Source organism: Calonectris borealis, chromosome 1 (assembly GCF_964195595.1).
Source record: "Calonectris borealis chromosome 1, bCalBor7.hap1.2, whole genome shotgun sequence".
Taxonomy (NCBI): domain Eukaryota; kingdom Metazoa; phylum Chordata; class Aves; order Procellariiformes; family Procellariidae; genus Calonectris; species Calonectris borealis.
Genome location: NC_134312.1, coordinates 114,702,891 through 114,723,733, shown reverse-complemented (window position 1 = coordinate 114,723,733; position 20,843 = coordinate 114,702,891). Strand labels below are relative to the sequence as shown.

General features: G+C 40.3%; 1 protein-coding gene across 1 annotated transcript in view; it reads left to right on the top strand.

The window, feature by feature from the left end:
• ADAMTS5 (ADAM metallopeptidase with thrombospondin type 1 motif 5) overlaps nt 1–16,176 on the top strand; it is a 44,322-nt gene extending 28,146 nt beyond the window's left edge. Inside the window, exons 3-8 of the mRNA XM_075170905.1 lie at nt 1,140–1,307; nt 7,374–7,657; nt 8,893–9,076; nt 10,046–10,221; nt 11,941–12,116; nt 15,600–16,176. Coding sequence (XP_075027006.1) covers nt 1,140–1,307; nt 7,374–7,657; nt 8,893–9,076; nt 10,046–10,221; nt 11,941–12,116; nt 15,600–16,176 — 1,565 coding nt within the window. The remainder of the gene's footprint in view (nt 1–1,139; nt 1,308–7,373; nt 7,658–8,892; nt 9,077–10,045; nt 10,222–11,940; nt 12,117–15,599) is intronic.
• Nucleotides 16,177–20,843: the final 4,667 nt, after the last annotated feature.

Below are 20,843 nucleotides of genomic sequence, written 5' to 3'. Positions count from 1 at the left end.
TAGTTATTGCAGAATAATACAATCTGTCTCTTCAGTTGCTATTTGAGGGCATCGGATTTATTTCTCTGCAGGGGCTTTGATGGGTGGTCTTTGTCCTTATCAAAGCACTCTTGGTCTAGCCCTGGATGTCTGATTAATCATCTCCTGGCCTAGGCTGAAGACTGTGAGTGTTAAGTTCAGGCTTGAGCTCCCTGCAGCATTCAGTTTTCTACCCCTTGGATAGTAAGTTGGCTGTGAAATAATCCAGTGTGGGCATGGAAATTAAAGTTAAACCTGATGTTTACAGAGGGAACAAAGTGTGTTGCCTGCAATCTATTATTGTTGCCCAGAGACTAGAGAAGGTGGAGATCACTGATCTACAGAAAAGGTTGCTGCCGCACTTACAAGAACTCATCTAGCAATGGAGTGAACTGACATGGACATTACGGATTTTTGCAAGTTCCATCATGTGCAGCTTTGTGTGCACATTATTTTGTGTTCTGGAGTATAAATATCCAATACCATATACATTTAAAAATAAAAACCAGCAAAACTAAAACCCTAACCAAAACAATACTAAAAAGCACCCTCCCACAAAACAAGACTCTTTACATGGAAGAGACTATTTGAAAACGTTATTCAGATTGTTTGATGTGTTGTAGAGGGTACTCGCACTTCAGCGAGGAGTGCACTTTAAGAATTTACAGTTTGTTTAGTTGCTCCATAAATACTAGCATTTTTGTCCATTTAGAAAGATACTGTAGCACCTTTTTAGACAGTTGCAAAACATCTTTACAGAGTGAAGTATTAGTCTTTCTTGCTGAAGATGATTTGGAAAAACAGTAAGAACTAAGTTGTTGACTAATATAAATAAGTACAGTTCACTTTAGTCTTCATAAGGTTTCAATTAGCACAGTTTGATGACACGTCAGCTGATGGCATTACTTCCTTGCTACATGTAATGGTGTAAACTGTCACAGCTTTTTTGTCTTCAGGCAGAGATACCACGTTTCAAGGGGCCTGCTTTGGGCTGCTGTTCAAAATTTGAGAATGAATTATACCTTGACTGTGAGCTTGACTCATTTTACCTTGACTGTGAGCTCCAGCTGGTAAACTCTGTTATGGATAGTCATATCATTTTATTTGTTTCATTTCTATAGGGCACTTGCTTGGGCTTTCCCATGATGACTCCAAATTTTGTGAGGAGAACTTTGGCTCCATGGAAGATAAGCGCCTGATGTCCTCCATTCTGACTAGTATCGATGCTTCAAAACCCTGGTCCAAATGCACTTCAGCAACTATAACAGAATTTTTCGATGATGGTCATGGTATGTGTTATCACACCTTGTGTCAGCTACATGTTAGTTTTTACTGTGATCTGGTTTTTTTAATAAGAACATTTTATACCAGCTTGTCCATTCTTTGCTTATCTTCAGGACTATCTTGGAAGTGCTTGCAAAACAAGGCAAAGTTCTAAAAGGCTGGCAGAGTCTCAGCCTCCCTTTGCATCGTTCAAAAGAAAGAGAGAAGAAAGAGTTGATGGAGTGTGTGTTGGCAATAATTTGGTTTGGAACATGGAGAGGTTTTTTAAAAAGCATGAAATTAGTCTTGTCTTCCCAAATGCCACAGATATGAGCTCAGAGAGTATTTTAAACAGAGGACACAAGGAAATGGCTTTTTCCTCACAGAAATTAAAATGGGTGATATGATCTACTTAGCATTAGACTACAGATATGAGCAGAGTGTATGTGTTCTTGTTGCCATTAATGACACGTATTATGTTTATAATGCCATTGTATTTTTTAAGTTTATAATGCCGTTGTATTTATTATGTTTATGTAGAGGGTCTGTAAGCAAGAATTAAGACTCCGCTGTGCTGTATATGATAAAAGATTACTTCTGCCCCAGGAGCTTACCTTCCAGGTCATGTAACTAATATTTGTTAAATATGTCATTTACCCTTTGGAGAATAAGTGTAAAACTTTCATTTTCCAAAAGTAATAATAAAAAAGCATAGTCTTCACTCTTTAATGAATTTTAAAGTCTTCACTGTGCTCCCAAAGCAACTGCTTAAACAAACCATTCAAATTCCAAAATGCTGAGATAAAAATGACATAATTGAGTAAATGGATCAAGTTGGTATGGTAACCGAAATGCTTATGGATAAAAAGTATGGTATGTCTGCTGAATGTAAAGTGGTTTTTGCTTTTAAATATTTTGTTGGCTGATTTCAGTGCTCTCTGAAATATTTTCTCCTGTTTTCCTCTATTGGAGAATAACTTCATTTTTTCTCTCAATTTTATTAGATCCATTAATCTGTACTGTCCTGTTTCATGGTCCATATAGCTCTGGCATTGACTTAATATTAACAAGTTAGTTTCCACATACGAAGAGAACTTTCCTTTTTGAGTTTAGTTACTGAGGTACAGTACAGTTCACTGGGGGAAAAAAAAGGGGACCTCCCTCGCCATCCGTGAACGACCTCTTAGAGAGCGTAAGGAACTCTGAACTACATTTCCTCTTCTGTTCCTCTCCTGTTGCAGGCGAGTAGAAAGGTTGTTCTCATTTTTTCCCTTTTTTTGTGACCTGGCTTCTTCTCTTTACTGTGCATTCAGCTAGCTACTTTCTCCAACAATAAAGCAAGCAAAGAGAGCATTTCTCCCACCCACCTCGCCTTTGACTTGTTTGTTCCTGGGGGGATGCTTGAAATTTGGACCCTTATCCATCAGCTGGACCCAATCTCAATGTCGAAGTAAGGAGGGGCTGTAACAATCAGTCCTACGGGTCTAAGAATATAACTCTGCCCGTTTTTTTCAGTAAAACTAGGTAGGAGCTTCAGATCCTTCAGAGCTGCATTACGGTCTCCTTGTTCAGCAGGAGAGCTGTTTTCCTGTACACAAAGTTTAGCAGTCCTCGACTGCCGACACTTTTCACAAAGTCATGTATTCTTTGCTGCACGTAAAGGGCTTAGGATCTGTCAGTCTGCTAATGGATAGGTTAGGGTACATTGCCCTTTCTAATACTGATGAGTAGTTACCACTCAGGCATGTAGTCTCAAAGAGTTACCAATGTGATGAAGTGATTCACAGAAAATTTGAACCTCTCGTCATAGAGGTCCATAGTCCTCTGGGAATTAATTTTATTACTAATGCTATTGGTGTGATTTCAAATATTCAGTGTTTAGGGAGTCTCTTTTCTTGATAGATCAGGCCTTCAGAGACCTTTTCTAAGTAACAGTCTGCTTTCTCTGTTGAAGTTTATAATTTTTCAGTTATTTATCTTAAATCAAAGATTTGTCTTAACAGAACACAAACACTATCTATGAAGTAAAAATGGAAGTTAATGATTTAAATTGCAGTTTCTTCAAATTATTGTACTGAAAGGACATGCGTTATTTTAGGAAGGGAACTTCTGGTTTTATTTTCTTCTTCCAGCCAGTGAATGAATCCATAGCTCCATAATTCCCATTTTTAATGTACACTGAGTGTACCAGAAATCACAGGATCCTAGCAGAGCATGATGCCGCCTTTCAGACTGCTTTGGGCTGATAATAAAGGAGTGCAAACGTGCCGTATTTCCATGTTTCCTTCAGAATAAGCACGTGTCTGCTTTTTGGGTTGCTCTTTTTTTCCCTTAGCTGGGGCAGATGTACTGTCATGTCGTTGCAGTGTTTTCCTTCCCTTTTTGTTTTCAAGAAGGTGCTCCCCTGCAGTCTTCCCATAGAAAGAAGAAAATCCTATCTCTCTCAAGTGCTTGCTAGGCAGAGGAAAAAAAACTGAACCATTCGGGTGTAATTTTGAGCCGTGCCACAGGCATAATGTGGATGAGGAAAGCACAAAACAGCAGTTGCAAGGAAAGAATAGAGATATTCATATGCCAGGCTTGCTTTTAGGGTGTTTGTGACCAGATTTTGCATAGTCACAGGAAGCTTATGTGGGAAACACTGAACAAGAGGAGACTCTTCCATTCTCTACTAGGCGGCATAAGCAGTTTGCACCGGGCTTTTGGTCTGAGCGGGCATGAGCTTATGAATTGTGCTTCGTGACAAACAGGGCATGGCAGCATTGGTGTGGGGCAATAAATAGAGTGCTTCATCTGCTGCTCCTTATGGCTAAGCATAATGAAATGTGAATGAAGTCCAGAAGTTTGGATCTGTGAGCAGTATTCTACTACAAAAGAACAGTCAATGTCTTATCAAAGCTTTAAGTAAGTTTCCCATATAGATTTAGATGTTCACCCTGTACTGCTGTAACAGCAAACATCACAGTCTTGACTCTCTAATTCCTTAACATCACTTTATCAAGTACTGATGTTCCCATTTTCTAAATTTGGAAAGCGATGTTGGGGAGTGGACTCATCTTATAAAATGTGGGTATGCTACTCCTAAACTGGGTATTTAACTTCCCATTGTAGTGCAGAGGGGTCTAATCAATGACATCAACAGTTTGGCTGATCTCATGAGTTGCATTAGTGGTGCTGAATTACACCATAAGCTCGTTTGCCTGAGTAGTGAAACCTCTGACAGCCGACTGAATTGCAGACACCAGCATTACTTACAGTTAAAGTCAGCTAAATAAATCCCAATATAAATGTCTTGTCCAGGGTTAACCAGGAGTTCTGGGGAGGATCAAGGTGCTGATCCCCCGTCTCCTGAGGCCCACTCTGAGAACTATAAACATCATCGTCATGATATCACCATTTGTTTTACACTCATGAGATGACCCCAGACAGCAGTTTGACATTTAGGAAGAAAAGGCTGAGTTGGTGTCCAGAAGACAGTGACATTTATTTCCATCTGCATTTAGCCAACCCTCTCCTAAGGTACTAATTGCCTTTATTGTCATGCCAACCACTAGGCTGTGGTATAATTGCTTGCGATTTATTGTGTTTGTCAGAGTGCTCGGTGCTCTGTGCAACCTGAAACAAGGACTATTTCTATTTTAATTAATTTTTATCCTGGTTATCTGCTTCCTGCACAGATCTTATTCTGCCTTTTTTTCCCAAGATATACTGCACATAACATTGAGGGGAGATAATGAGATGGCTCGACTAACACTGTCATCAGACAACAATGTTGCTCTATTCCAGGGCACACAGATGTTCTTTGGTACTCAGGACAAAAAATGGGAGTAGCAGTATATACATGCTCTGTATGTTGCAATGTAATGTAGTGAATTGAAGCTCTCTCTTCCCCTCTCAGCCAGGGGGCACAGGGCAAACCATTCTCCAGCTTCTTAACTCTGTCTTTTCTGACCATTACAAGTAGGAGCTTGGACCAGCTGGTGGTGAAAACACCTGCACTTCATTGCAACCTGTCTAAACATAGATTACCACTGCTACTATCTATAAATGTAAAGATTTTTTTTTCCTGTGGGGAAGCCTTAGGGGCCTTTCCTATCTTCATTTCTGAATTTGTCATGTGAGATCAGCTGGAACACCTGGCTTTATAGACATTATACATGTTTTCTCAGAGCAGTATCGGTTAAGGAGAACTTTGGATCTCATTCCCCTATATTCTGAAGGGGCAAAAATGCTGTATTTGCTATGTAAGCTTGTGAAACCTGTTTGTTATTCACATGTGAAAGACACTCAGATGGGTGTTAACTAAAATGATTACAAATCAAATATATGCAAGGATGTGACTTTTTTTTCTTTTTTCTCTAAATTCATATTTCCAGTCATGTCAGTCATGGTAGATCTCACTGATGGGCAGCAGTGTCTGTCATGGCGAAATTAGGTGTTATTACGATGTTTTAAAATACTGAATAATGGTTGCCCTTGGGATTTTGATAAACGCTGCAGTCTATATATCATAGCAGTGTATACCACTAAATGTTGACACGCTGGTGCCTTCCCATTACCGCCCTAACACTGTACTAGCTTCCTCCCCATCACAAGGTATATGAAGTAGGAATTCCGCTGTTCTTTGCTTTTACAGAGTGTATTTTTGACAACAACTTTCGCAAATGATTTCTTTCTTAGAAACCCCAGAAAAAAAATCTGTGCTTCCTCACTCTTCACCATGACTTAATATTTTACACTGCAACAGGCTTTGAATGCTAGGGTACTTTTAATTATCTTTATCTCATGGCACTCAGCTCATCAGTTAGCATTGGCACACCTTGTCTTCATTAACAAAGTCAGCATAATCTAGATTAAAGATAAGGCTAGGGTAAATCAGGGTCAGCAAAGGACAAATGGAACAATTTAACAAGACAGAGAGCTTTTTGGTAGCAAGTGATGATGCAGAAAGAATTTTTGGCTGATCTGGCTAATTGGCCTTAGTCTTCAGAGGAAAAAAAGAACAGCTGCAGTGTGTGTGTGTTCTGGAGGGAAAATACAAGCGATTGAGAGATGGGGTTTAAATTCACTGCCATAGCTTGAAATTCTATTCCATTTTTGTGTAAATAGTGAGGATTTTATAGATAGCCTTTTTTCACCCATGATCCAACTGAAGAACACTGGTATAGGTTCCAAAGTGAGGTAAATTGTGGTAAGTTATTTTGGCCAAGGATAAGTGAAGCTTGCCCAGACCACATATCCCTTTCATGAAGTGTAAAAGAGGTTACACTGAATAAATAGTTCTGCAGGTCAACAAGTAAGTTTTTCAATAGTAAAAAAAAAATGTATCAGTAGATCCTGTAGAACCTAAATATGAATTCTTATTTATAGAGTGTGCCAGACAAATCTTGACCTCCGCAATATATCTCAAAACACATATTCAATTCTTTATGTTTATGCTATTTTTTTTCTTTTCTTTCTATTATTTATGTATTTTGTATAAAATGGATAGCGTTCTTCAAACTAATTCCAGAAGCAGCCAAGTATCATTCCTTACAAGGAAAGCCCAGTCCAGATTTGCCACCAACATTAGTTTTGATATGCAGCTTCTATTTTTCCTTTGATCTGTTGGGGTTTTTTTTCTTTTTTTCTTTTTAAAGTGCCTCATTGGCTACAAGTCTGGTTTTTGTGATTTTTCTGGCATCCCTTCAGAAGCTTTACCATTTCTGACGTACTTTCCCAAAATTCAAATGACAACTTTGCTTACTTTGCCATGAGTCTTGATCATTCCTTAAATCACAAACTGATAAATAGAGTGGAATGTGTTCAGAGTCAATTCAAATAAAGGAGACCAGGATGAAAGGCCAAAGGCACCTGAGTAAAACTCACTTACATGCTCAGATTGGAAATAGGCAGCTCGACACCTGGTGTGCTGCTGGGTGAGAACACAGTTGCAATAGTATGACCTTGTCCAAAACCCGATGACACCTCGGAGAGCCTTTCCGTTCACGTCAGCATCCTTCAAATGAGGTTCGCCTAACTTGAATGACAGATTTGCAGCACTGCAGAGAAAACTAGGAAATGAGTAATAATAGGTTGGTTTGCTCTTTTAGGTAACTGTTTGCTGGACCAACCGAGAAAGCAGATCCTGGGCCCCGAGGAGCTTCCGGGACAAACCTACGATGCCATTCGTCAGTGCAAACTGGCGTTTGGACCCGAATACACGGTGTGTCCCGGTATGGATGTGTGCTCTCGCCTCTGGTGTGCAGTTGTGCGCCAAGGCCAGATGGTTTGTCTGACTAAGAAGCTGCCTGCTGTGGAGGGAACACCATGTGGAAAAGGGAGGATCTGCCTCCAGGGAAAATGTGTTGACAAAACCAAGAAGAAATACTACTCAGTAAGTTACCAGCTGTGACCCTAGGGAATTTTAGAAGGCATGATCCTCAAAGGCGCTGATTTTTGTGGGAGTGAAAGAGACTTTATGGAAGTCAGATTGAAAGCTGCCTTATTTTTTAGCATGTAATTGGAGTGTTATGTTGAGGGATATAGGAAAAATGCTGCTGAGTTTCAGGAAGCATGTTTTCTTCTTGAAGTATGAAAGCCTTCATCCCTGGAAAACTGGGAGCATCCTGTCAGAGTAGAGGATTTGCCCATTCAGTAAGTCAGGTCTCAGGACATATGGAAAGATTGTCAAGGACCTATTCTTAGCTTCCTGAGTTCTTGGCAATGGACTGCAAGGTAAATTAAATCTGTAAATTTTAAGGCCCCAGGGCCTTAACTCTAGGGAAGAGAAAGGTGGATGAAGTTCATCCAGAATATTGTTTCTGGAGCAGAGAAGTTTGTACTTCCAGTGACAGAGTCCCCACTGTCAACTTTATACGTCTGAAGTGTCCCCAGGCTCATGGGAACTGTCAACTGCACAGTTCAGATACGTCTAAATTTACTGGGTAGGCAGTAGCACTGCCCCTTCTGTTATACCCACAGAAGAGGTATGGACTTGTAGAGCTTTGTGAAGATATTTGCGAACTATGAGAGTCATTCAAATCAAGCTACAGCCCTTATAACACCCTTTTTTATGGAATTTTATACTTCTACATGCTGTTGCAATACTCTTTCTAGGTAACCAATTTAACAGAGTTGCAAACTGTATCTGACAACTCCATCTCTTGCCAGTAATTCAGAGCAATACCTACACATCACAATAATTGCATTTAATTAATCATAGATTAGCCTTATAGATTAGCCATATTCTGGGAGCTGAATCCCCTGGAGCTAGTTTAAGGGGCCCTATTGGTAGAAATAGCAAAAAATAAGAGAGGAGCACATGAGACTATGGGCGCTATTTCTGTTGCATGGGTGTCTTCCATGAAACAAGCTGAAGGCGGCTGTGCAGAGCAAGGCCTAGCAGTGCCTTTGCATGCACAGTCCCAAATGAGATGTCATCAATGTGCAGGTAGAAGACAGAAATTAACGCTGCTGCAAGAAAGAACCCTCCTAAGACCTGTTATCCCTGATTAAAGTGACGAAGGAATCGCCTTCAATTGAGGAAAACATGAGCAGTGTCTTTGAGATGTAGCACCTTTATTCACACTTGGATGATGTCCTTACCTCCCACTGTTCTATATATTTCAGGCTTCAAGCCATGGTAACTGGGGGTCCTGGGGACCTTGGGGACAGTGCTCCCGTACCTGTGGTGGAGGAGTTCAGTTTGCTTATCGTCACTGCAATAACCCAGCTCCTAGAAACAACGGCCGGTACTGCACCGGCAAGAGGGCCATCTACCGCTCCTGCAACGTCGCACCCTGCCCAGCAAATGGTAAGTGTCTTCATGCCTGTCGTGATTTAACCTGGCAGGCAGCCAAATACCACGCAGCTGCTCACTCACTCCCCGCCCCCTGCAGTGGGACAGGGAGAGAATCAGAAGGGTAAGAGTGAGAAAAACTCGTGGGTTGAGATAAAGACAGTTTAACAGAACAGAAAAGGGAAAATAATAACGATAAACTATTCAAAATGAGTGATGCACAATGCAATTGCTCACCACCCGCGCTGACTGATAACCAAGTAGCGATCGCTACTTCCTGGAACACGCCTATCATTCATATACTGAGCATGACGTCACATGGTACAGAATACCCTGTTGGCCAGCTGGGCTAGCTGTCCTGGCTGTGTTCCCTCCCAATGCTTGTTTTGTTTTGGTTTGGTTTTTTCCTTGAGCTGAATGTCCTTGGCTAGCAGGGTACTTAGCAACAACTGAAAACATCAGTGTGTTATCAACATTCTTCTCATACTAAATCCAAAACACAGCACTAGGAAGAAATTTAACTCTATCCCAGTCGAAACCAGGACAATGCCAAAGTGCCTTCGTGCTCCAGCCTCTCTGTTCATAGATAGTAAATATTGAACACCTACTGTGAAAGGAAACAACAAAGGTCCATTGTAGTTTCTCCAAAATGTGTTTACCAAGGCAAGACATCCATCATTAATACAATACCGTGTATTGTATTAATGCCCACCCTGATGCCATACAGAAAGGACACTTGAGTGAAAAGAAATTTCAGTCCTGGAAAATGAACCATAATGCAAACCTCAGTCCTTTAATGCTTATTATGTCATGGGAAGATTTCCAAGCTAAAACAGTTGAAAGATTTCAAGGCCAGTTCTAAGTAAAGAGGTGAAGTGACGTAACTTAAAAACTATGTAAAAAAGAAATTGGAATAATAGATGGACATAATGATATTTGCAGCGTGGTCTGAAGTAGTCACTAATGATGTGAATAATTCTACAGCTAAATCTTTTCGACAAGAGCAGTGTGAAGCAAGGAACGGCTATCAGTCTGACGCAAAGGGTGTCAAGACATTTGTTGAATGGGTCCCCAAGTATGCTGGAGTACTTCCCGGAGACGTTTGCAAGCTCACCTGCCGAGCCAAAGGAACTGGCTATTATGTGGTATTTTCTCAGAAGGTAATGGCATCTCCAATCATGAGTTCATGCTCCAGTTTAGAAGTGTCCTGTATCTTAGAAATGTTTCCCTACAACAAGGGAAAAGAAGTTAATCATATGATTCAAAGATTTAGCTGTGTGATTAGATTTAATGGTTTGATCCACTGGGTATACATTAGGACCAGAAGTGGCCTCTGAAATGAGATAAGTTTTTCCACATCTCAGTATGTGGATTCCTGAAGAATGTGGGCCTCTTAGTGCTCTCTGCGCTAGTTTGTTTTCAATAGTGGATAAAGGGGTTTCTGCCTGGAGAGTCACCTGTTATTCTGGGGTTTTCTGGAGGGGAAAGAGTACTATGAGTAAAAGAATAAGTTTTACCCTGAATTATGTTAAGGGAGTCCAGAGTAACTCTTAAGGAGCCAATTAATATAGAATAATTAGCCAATTAGTATAGATGTGACTTGTGGTCAGATTGTTACATCAGATGCAATTCGAACTGAAATGTCTCCCACGCTTATACTTGCAGTTTTCTGCCTCTAAATGTTATGAAGGTAACATATAGATGTAGATAGCTCAAATGCAAGGCTATCTACAAGTACTGTTACTGTTACTGTTAACAAGCTGTGAGATCATCATTAAAGCCAGGGTCATTTTAGTGTCTTACATTGGAATTATCTGTCATTGCTTTCAGCCCTTTCCTAAATTTCCTGGGCGGGAGTGTTGATCTGCCTAAGGTTAGGAAGGCTCTGCAGAGGAACCTGAACAGGCTGGATCAATGGGCCGAGGCCAACTGTATGAGGTTCAACAAGGCCAAGTGCCGGGTCCTACACTTGGATCACAACCACCCCAGGCAACGCTACAGGCTTGGGGAAGAGTGGCTGGAAAGCTGCCCAGAGGAAAAGGACCTGGGGGTGCTGGTTGACAGCCGGCTGAACATGAGCCGGCAGTGTGCCCAGGTGGCCAAGAAGGCCAACGGCATCCTGGCCTGTATCAGAAATAGTGTGGCCAGCAGGAGTAGGGAGGTGATCGTGCCCCTGTACTCGGCACTGGTGAGGCCGCACCTCGAATACTGTGTTCAGTTTTGGACCCCTCAACACAAGAAGGACATGGAGGTGCTGAAGCGTGTCCAGAGAAGGGCAACGAAGCTGGTGAAGGCCCTGGAGCACAAGTCTTATGAGGAGCGGCTGAGGGAACTGGGGTTGTTTAGCCTGGAGAAGAGGAGGCTGAGGGGAGACCTCATTACGCTCTACAACTACCTGAAGGGAGGTTGTAGCGAGGTGGGTGTTGGTCTCTTCTGCCAAGTAACAAGCGATAGGATGAGAGGAAATGGCCTCAAGTTGCACCAAGGGAGGTTTAGATTGGACATTAGGAGAAATTTCTTTACTGAAAGAGTGGTCAGGCCTTGGAACAGGCTGCCCAGGGAAGTGGTGGAGTCACCATCCCTGGAAGTATTTAAAAGACATGTAGATGTGGCACTTAGGGACATGGTTTAGTGGGCATGGTGGTATTGAGTTGATGGTTGGACTCGATGATCTTCGAGGTCTTTTCCAACCTTTATGATTCTATGATTCTATGATTCATCTGCTTTTGTTTCTCTAACAAAAAACTGGTCTGGTCTGTCAGGGTAGGCACTCTGTTCTGAGTAGGTGACATAAATAAGTAACTGGGTTTTGCCAGTCAGATTCACAGAAGCAAATCTTTTCCATGGTAGTTTTAACTAACGGTCATTTGATTGCCTAGGTAACTGATGGTACCGAATGTCGACCGTACAGCAATTCAGTCTGCGTCCGGGGAAAATGCATCCGAACTGGTTGCGATGGCATCATCGGTTCAAAGCTCCAGTATGACAAATGCGGGGTGTGTGGAGGAGACAATTCCAGCTGCACAAAAGTCATGGGAACCTTTACCAAAAAGAGGTATTGATCTTGAGTATTAGCAAATGTATCTTGTTGTGCAAATAGTGACTCTGCTATGTGCTTACTTTCCTTCTGTCTCTAAATGCAATTTACTTTCATATGAAGATTGAGCAAAAAAGTACATTGCTTGTGCTTTATTGCACTTTCCAGATGTTTACAGCTGGCCTCTTAACATTACGAAACTGGCAAATAATCAACTGGTAAAATGCTGTACCCAGTTTGTTTCTGACACAAAGTGCCAGTGATACAGGTGAGCACCCCATTAATAGGAAGTCTGCCTAGAATAAGGCATAGCATCTTGCTGTGACAGGTGGCTTGAGGTTTCCAGAGGAGAGAGGAAAGGGAAGAGAGGAGAGAATCAGAAAGTTGTTGGGGTCAGAGTAACCTGGGTATCTCTGAAACTCTGCATTTCCCAGACGATGCTGTGTTAGCAAGTTACACATCGAGAATGTTGCATCTCATCTAACTTTGAATGACAATGAGGACACCCCACCTGATTTAGTGACATGGATTCCTTGTGTAGTTAGTGGAGAGAAGCAGACAGCATTAGAGCACAGCGCTAAAAGTCTTCCTTAATAGTTGAGAGGGATTATACCCTAAAAATACCTTTTCACGCTGCTGAGTGTATGTGGAGCTTAGATGACTAGATGAGATGTTAGAAGTAGACATAGGCTTAAGCATGGCATTTGCTATATCCCTTCATGTCCGTTGGCATAGTATCGATCTCCAGATGGATTTTTTTTTAAGTCAAAATACTTACAGCAGTTATCCTTAAGACATTTTTCTGTCAGAGTTCAGCTTTTAACTGTAATAAAACTTAATATAAGTAAAATAAAAGGAACCACCCCCATGGTTTTCCCTGACCCCTTTGAGGGCAGCAGTAAGCTCTGTACTGAGATACCAATGTCAAGTAAGTCTGCTTTCTGTCTGAACTCTTGCTTCATTCATACAAAAATGAGGATTTTTAATTATATAGTTTCCAAGGTCTCAAAGGACTGCTGTATTGATCTACTCTTAGAAACTTTCAGTTGACAATTTCTACTCAGTATCTGTGACTGCATTAGTGTACCATCTTTTAAAATGTACATAAACTTGATTTTGTTTTATGTCTTCCAAATTCTTACATAGCATATTGAAAGCTACCAGAAGTTGAAATCTGCCTCGTGAAATGACCTTTTATTCCTATACATTTCGACATACTGATTAATAGCAGTCAAAAATGGCTTTGAGAGTGAAATTATTCTAAAAATAAACATAACTAATCTTCTTCCTGGTAAACCAGTGATTACTCACCTATGGATGCCAAAACACCTCTGCCAAAAAGAATGACTTTCCATCCAAATTTGTAATTATATAAACCAAATCTTTTCCAATTTGTAAATATTGCAATGTCTGGGATGTCTAAATGAAGACGACAGCGTGAGATATACTTCATGTGATTCAGTAATGATCCTTGTGCTGGAATCCAGGCTCCAGCAAAAATGTTAAAGGGACTCCATGAATTTCAGTGAGGCCAGATTTGTAGCATAGATATACTTGGATATGAAGAGATTCTATTATAATTATTCCTATGAAGTTACCATCTTACTCCTCATATCATGCCTTTAACTGAAATGAGACTGGTCAGAGAGTAAAACATTACTTCAACCTCAATGCATTCAAAAAGTTGCCGCATTTAGAAAGTAATAGTCAACCTGTAAGTAACAAGTATGTTCTAACTTGATTTTGGTTGAATTTTGGAGTGACGAGGGTTTTTTTTTTACTGGAAATACTGTTTGAAACAATTCCCTTATGCAAGTAATTGACTTCAAAATAAACCTCTCATTAAAATAGTGAAATCTTAATTGTCTATACACTGTTCTTACATATGAAAGGGCAGTGGCTGTAGTAAAATTATCTTTTCTCCACTGAAAAATAGCAGCTCCTGCATTGCTGTCCATTATAAACCAAACTGTAGTAATCTGTACATTGAATGTGCAGGGAGACCATTAAATGTACAAGGGGAAACTAGTATTTCCCATTGCAGACAATTGCCATAACAACATTTGTTTGTATTTTTTTCTTTTAAAGCAGTCAAAACATAATCTTCTGGAAAACTTGCTTCCTACGAACTTTTTTTAAAAGGCTGTAAAGCTAAATTGTCAGAAGTTGGGAAAGAGGAGAATTAGGGCTGCACGTGCTTCTTTGTGCACATGGAGTGTTACAGTTCTTTGTGCAGACGACTTGAATTCTCCAGAATTGCTTTTAGTTTTGAACAAATGATTTTGTAACTTTAATGACATGTTTTAACAGAGTTATTTTGGCGACTGTTATGTAAAAGTGTTTGTGCAGTGCTGTAGAGCAGAGTCCTCCCCAGCCTGTTTTTCGCACTGTATTCCTTCAGCTTTATGGAGGTGCTGAATCAATAGTTTTAGTCGTTGTCCCATAACTGCTGGAAATAGCAGGGGGATAGCACAAGCGTTTAATCCGTAGTCTGTGCAGTCTGTACTTGTGCAGCCAAAACTTCAAAATTAGCAGTCTGTTCTTTAAACAATCCCAAAGGAGACCTCTTCGCTTTTATATATTTTTAGTATATTTTCTCATTCCTTTTTTCCTAGAAGTTTCAGCACTGAACTTTTCAGCTATGAGATACTTGCAGAATGGTTTTGTCACAGGTTTAGAAATTAAAACACTTGTCTCCAAAGTTCAGCTGGTAGCTTATAGCTAGGTATAGTCTTCAGATTTTTTCTATATATCCGTAAAGTTAAAATAAATAACATACTTGAGATAGTGATAAGTTCCAGCACACTCGCAGGTTTTGAATGCTTGTCACTTTCGGTAGGAGAGTTAAATATCTTTTTCTAAATCTGAATTAAGATACTTCATAAGTAGCAACAGAGAGAACTCTGTGGTGGTACAAATTACACATTTGGGCACACCTCGTGTTAGACACTTGACAATTAATCTTCGGCTTTATGAATTTCAAAGTAAACAAATTTTTTCTCAGTGATCAAGATTATTTTTAAATGTTCCCAAGGTACCTCTATCCAGCTGTAACTCTGCTCATGCTTTCCTTAATCATCATTATAGCAAAGACAGCAAGAAACAGCTGTAACCAATGCATATCTCATTATCTTTTCCTTGGCAGGCAAAGCGTGCATCGTATTTCATATCTCCCACCCTTTGCTGAAATATATAAGCTATCTGTTATTTTTCATTCCTCTTGTATCTGAGTCACGTAAAATCGTTACTAAAGCTAAAGATTAAGCAATTTGAAATAAGTGCAGTAGGAATTTCTTCAAGAGCATAAGGAACCATACAACAGACAAACAGTGGAACCTGGTTAAATTAATCTTAGATGAGCCTCCAGCCAGAGGCATTCAGGGCCTGAACTAAAACGAAGCAAGATGTGTCATGCCAGTGACTTCATGAGGCCTTGCAGTAAGACTTGAGGTTTATTTCACGCTAGCTACTGAATACTCTTTGTTTTTTAACTTCATTCAGCAAGGGCTACACAGATGTCGTGAAAATCCCGGAAGGGGCAACCCACATCAAAGTTCGGCAGTTCAAGACTAAGGACCAGAGCAGGTTCACTGCCTACCTGGCCCTGAAAAAGAAAAACGGTGAGTACCTTGTCAACGGAAAATACATGATCTCCACTTCAGAAACAATCATTGACATCAACGGGACTGTCATGAACTACAGCGGCTGGAGTCACAAAGATGATTTCTTGCACGCAATGGGACACTCTGCCACGAAAGAGGTTCTTATTGTGCAGATACTTGCGACTGATCCAACTCAACCAGTGGATGTCCGGTATAGTTTCTTCGTGCCAAAGAAGCAAGGGCAAATGACTAACTCTGTCACCAGCAGTGGCAGCAGCAGCAGCAGCAAAGTAACTCCACAGCTCATGCAACCCCGCTGGGTTACGGGGCCGTGGCTTTCTTGTTCTCGAACATGCGACACAGGGTGGCACACCAGGACTGTCCAGTGCAAAGACGGGCATGGAAAATTAGCTAAGGGATGCCTTCTCTCTCAGAGACCGTCAGCATTTAAACAGTGCTTGTTGAAAAAGTGTTAACCTGTGGTTGTGATCTTCTTTAAAAGAGGTTTGATTAAGCCATTGTTGACATACTGGTATTAGGTCTGCCCAGACAGAGAGAAGCAAAGGCTTCAATGTACTTACATACAGTCGCAAGTTATGGGCAGAATCTGCCTATTTGGACCAAATGAAGATGTGCACTGCTTTAAATAATAGTAGGGTGATCTTAATATGTCAAAAAACTAAGCATTAAACTTGTTATAAGCCCTCTGTGTCTGCAAAAATTTAAAATAAAATAATGCAAAAGAAGAAAAAATAGTGAATGGAGGATCCTGGGATATTTGAAGGTTACAGAATCATCTCCCCTTTTTCACCTACCTCTAATACAGTATGTCCTTAGAAAATGTCACATGTACCCATGATACCACAGTAGCTTATTTTATACTGTTTTGTAAATATCTTTCATTTGGTTTGTCACTTTATATCACTTGGTTCTATTAAAAAATCAAAAGACAAACTACATAAGCAAAGTGATTGACCAAAGTATATCTGCAGCTCTTGTGGACTTGGTCCATTCTTCAGAAAGGGCTGCAGATGTTTTACTGGAAAATGAAGAGCTTGCTGCTGGTATAAAAAAGTAGTACCTTTTGGTTTTGACAAAAGGAAGCACATTTTCATGCTAGGAATTTCCCGACAGCAGATCATCATTCTATGACAAATACTGTGTTTCCACCAGGAAGGAGCATTGCAGCAGCTTGCGGACCAGGGACCCCCACATGTACATTGCTCAAATACCAGCACCATCAGCGACTCCTCACCATGTGTATGTCAGACACACACAGGAGGAGGATTTGGCTGCTGGGAGGAATTTGTGTACGCTTTGCTTGTAAACCTTCCACTAGTTCCAACTGTGTCACGGCTTGGGGTCCTTGTTGTCGATGAACAATAGCTGCTAGCTGCTTCTTTCCATAAAACAAAGGCATACTGTATTTTGTAGAAACTAGTTAGAGAACCAAAAATTACAGGTAAGATAATCAAGTGTCTTCTAACTCAGATATTCTGAGTGTTCAACTGCTTTCTCTGTTATTTTCTCTATGGCTTCCACCTTGAATCTAACAATGTGTAATGTACCTACATCTTTTGAAGAGGCTATAAAGGTCAAAAATACACAGCAAGCAGTTAATATTTTGTCACTGTTTTGTCCATCACGTCTAACTCTGGTATTCATCTTACCAGCAAAAGTTTGTAACTATTTGTCTTTTTTGATTGTTTTGTGTGTGTTTGGGGTTTTTTTAAAAGCTATAGAAGGCATTCATGCTTTGTGTATCCACCACATTTGGGAGGAAGAGGGATCACTAGGAAGTCAAACCACATCAGGATGTGGAGGACTTGCCCAATATCAGTAAGACTGTTTCCACAGTACAGGCAGTAGCTGGTAATAGTTTTCATTGGCAGCAACTTCTGAATCCCGTTATTGTCTGGTAGAAGTTCTGTGACCGAGGATGGGCATTTCACCTTATGCAGGTAACAGGTCAGAGCCTGATAGCAACCCTGTTAAAATTGCTTCCTTTTATAGCAGCAGGCTTTGAATTAAGCCCTAGGATAACAGGTACCGAAAGAAATGGTTGTAATACGCTGATGAAAATAGAGTCCCTTCTGTCTTTTATTCCTTCATTCAGCCAGAGGAGAGTATGAGACTGCAGGAGGATTTTCAGACAAGCCTCACGGCTGCAAGTCCGTGGTACTCGAGCACTGAAATACCCCAGGCTCTTGTGAAAATCCCAATCATGAAATTAGTAGGAAAAACTTGTTGGCATGTGCAGCAAGGGCAGGTCTCACTCCAGGCTGACACAAACATGTTTTTGCAACAGTGGCATGTTTGTATGAACTCTAAGAAAGCATGTGATGATTTCAAAACAGCATAGAATTGCTACATCTACAAGTATGAAACTTGGAAAAGTATCTGTTTTTGTACCCTGTTCTAAATAAACCCCAGTAATAGGGGCAGGGCCTCCTCCTCTGTCAAAATGGATTACCAACGAATGTTACTAGTCATTTTCAGCTTTCAAGAATGGTGTGGCCTTCTTACTAGGAATAGTCCTCTGCAAAATTGTGAATTTTGAGGAAAATTCCCCACCTGATCTGTGATCCCACCCTGAGAAGTGAGATCAAGGCTCTGAATATTTGCAGAGTTCTGGAAAGTTAAGATTTATGCCTTCTCTACCTATTAACATAAGATCACTCTGAAGTGTCCTATTTTCCTTTCAAGTAATTTAATTTTTATACTTATATATGTTACACGTGTTCTAGAACCTCTCAGAAAAGTTCATAACAAACAGAAACCGTCATGAGAGGAAAAATAAGGAGACTTAATGTGTCTCAGCATAGACTTAACATTTGTCTTGGCATACAGCTGCTGTATGCAAATGCTAAGTGGCATTTGTTTTTCCTGTGTTTTATCATAATAGAGACAGAATGTGCAAGTATTTGTGTTTGCATCATAGTAACAATTTATTGTATATTCAACAGGATGAGTAAAGCTTTTGGGTGCTATTCAGACTCCAGAAGAGTAATACCATACGCGGGTATAAATTTAAAGCTTCCTTAGATCAAGAGTATCTTTTTTCATAGAAAGAGTTTATTTATAAAAAATAAATAAATATGAGAACAAACCACTATAGTGATTTTTCCCTTTTCACCAGTGTAGCAATGAAGCGAATTAGCATGAGCAGAAAGCAGTTGCCTTTATATGGTGAGAGGGCAAAGGGGACAGACCAAGGAAGCGACCCTGAAAGTGTAAGACAAACTAGGTCAGCCTGCTCTAGTTCACACTTGCTTTTTAGCTGTGCTTTGTAGTCAGACTCCAGTTCCAAACCTTGCTTTTGTCAGGCATAGCTATCCCATGTAACTGATGAATGAAAAAGTGGTGCAAGGTATGTGACTTTGTCACTTCAACTTCTGTTCTCAACTAAATTCCTTGTCACTCACACTGTTATGTCATTGTTTACATTACTACCAAGTGTTGCCAGACAGGATTCCTAAAATGCACCTAGGGGATAGAAACCCGGAGTATTGCTCTTTGCATAGAAAGAAACAATCCTCAGTGTTAAATTCACTGCTGACTTTTTGGGATGCATCTCCAGTGCCCTTAGGTGGGGTTGGACCCCTAAGGTTTTTAGAGCATCTGGTTTTCAAATAAGACGTTCGCATTAGGAAAAATGAGATACAGTCATCTTTGGTTTGACTGTATACAAGAAATTAAATTTAGCTGCCCTTCCGTGGAAACAGTTTTATCACAAGGGGGAGAGGGAATAATCTTGTGGATTAATCACAACTGTAAAAAAAAAAAAAAAAAAAAAGCAACACAGCACTGAAAAAATAAAATAATTTATTGTTTTTACAACTGGTATGTGAACGGATGTAATGAATTTATTTATTCTTATTTAACAAAAATACCAATTGTGCAAATTCTATATTTAAAATGTTTTGCTATCGTCTCTGTCTCTCTTTCTCGCTCTCTTTTAATTTATGCTTCAAATTTATGTTGAAAGTACGCCTTTGTGAGTTTACATAATGTATGGCACTGGTTATTTTTTGTTTGTTTTTATTTAGAAAACTTTCTGCATGAATCAGGAGTATATGTGTATACATGTGTGCACACTGTATAGATGTATATTCTTTTTCTGCTACCATCTTTTTCTTAGAGCAGTTGTAGATTTTTAATTTTGTGACACCTCAAAGCTCCTTGTTACACTTCACTTGGAAAATCTCTCAACTAGCAAGTCATAAAGGTCTGTGGACCAAAAAAACCCCCATACTAGCTCCTAAAGAAGTCAGACGACAGACTCGCTTCGCTTTCGCGTGTGCAGTTCCTGCTGCACGCCTCAGTGATTTACCACCGAAGCTGGTAGGAGTCTTACCCTTTGCTTCAATGGGAGCAAGTTCAGGCTTGTAGTAAATGAGAGTCCTCTATATGTGAATGAAGTTTCTCTGAGTTGTCAGGGTGGCAAGTGAGTCTTCTCTCATGCAGCTTCTTATGTTTAAGTGAAAACACTACAGAGAAACTCTTGTGTGCCTCTAAAAATATAGCTGAAACAATGCATGATTTGGTTTAGGAAGACTGAACCATAAAAAAAGCTACTTTTTCAGTCTTTCCACCATTCATATACATATATAAATATGTATATGTGGCTATAAATAGTCAAAAGCCCAGTTTGGAAGGCTTTGCAATGTTTTACTTTGTTGTATTCTAGCTCTTTGCACCACATCAGGCAAAGTTAGACACAAAAAAGCCAGCAAAGCATGCGTTCCCAGTGTTTCTTGAAAATCACAATATCTGTTTGCTTCCACTTTTCACCCAGTCCAACTACTGCTGAACTCAAGGGAACTTCTATTGGGTCCAGTGTAAGGAAAAAAAATGCAATATAGACAAACCTACAACTTTTCTACAGTCAGTTTATTTAACAGTACAAATGACTTCTGTAGCCACTTCACCGTAAAGCCAGTACTTCAGACCGCAAATAATCGATTTCAAGCTGTTGAAAGCTATCTTGCCTATCAGTGCCCACATTCACACAGGTTAAATTCCAGCTCAGCCTCTCTGCCCAGTGTCTGCTGCCGCCGTCCAGGCACTACCAGAGACCCGGGGCCAGCCACAAGGCGTTAGATGAATTTGTGATGGCCAGCGGGTGATGCTTCCTCACTTA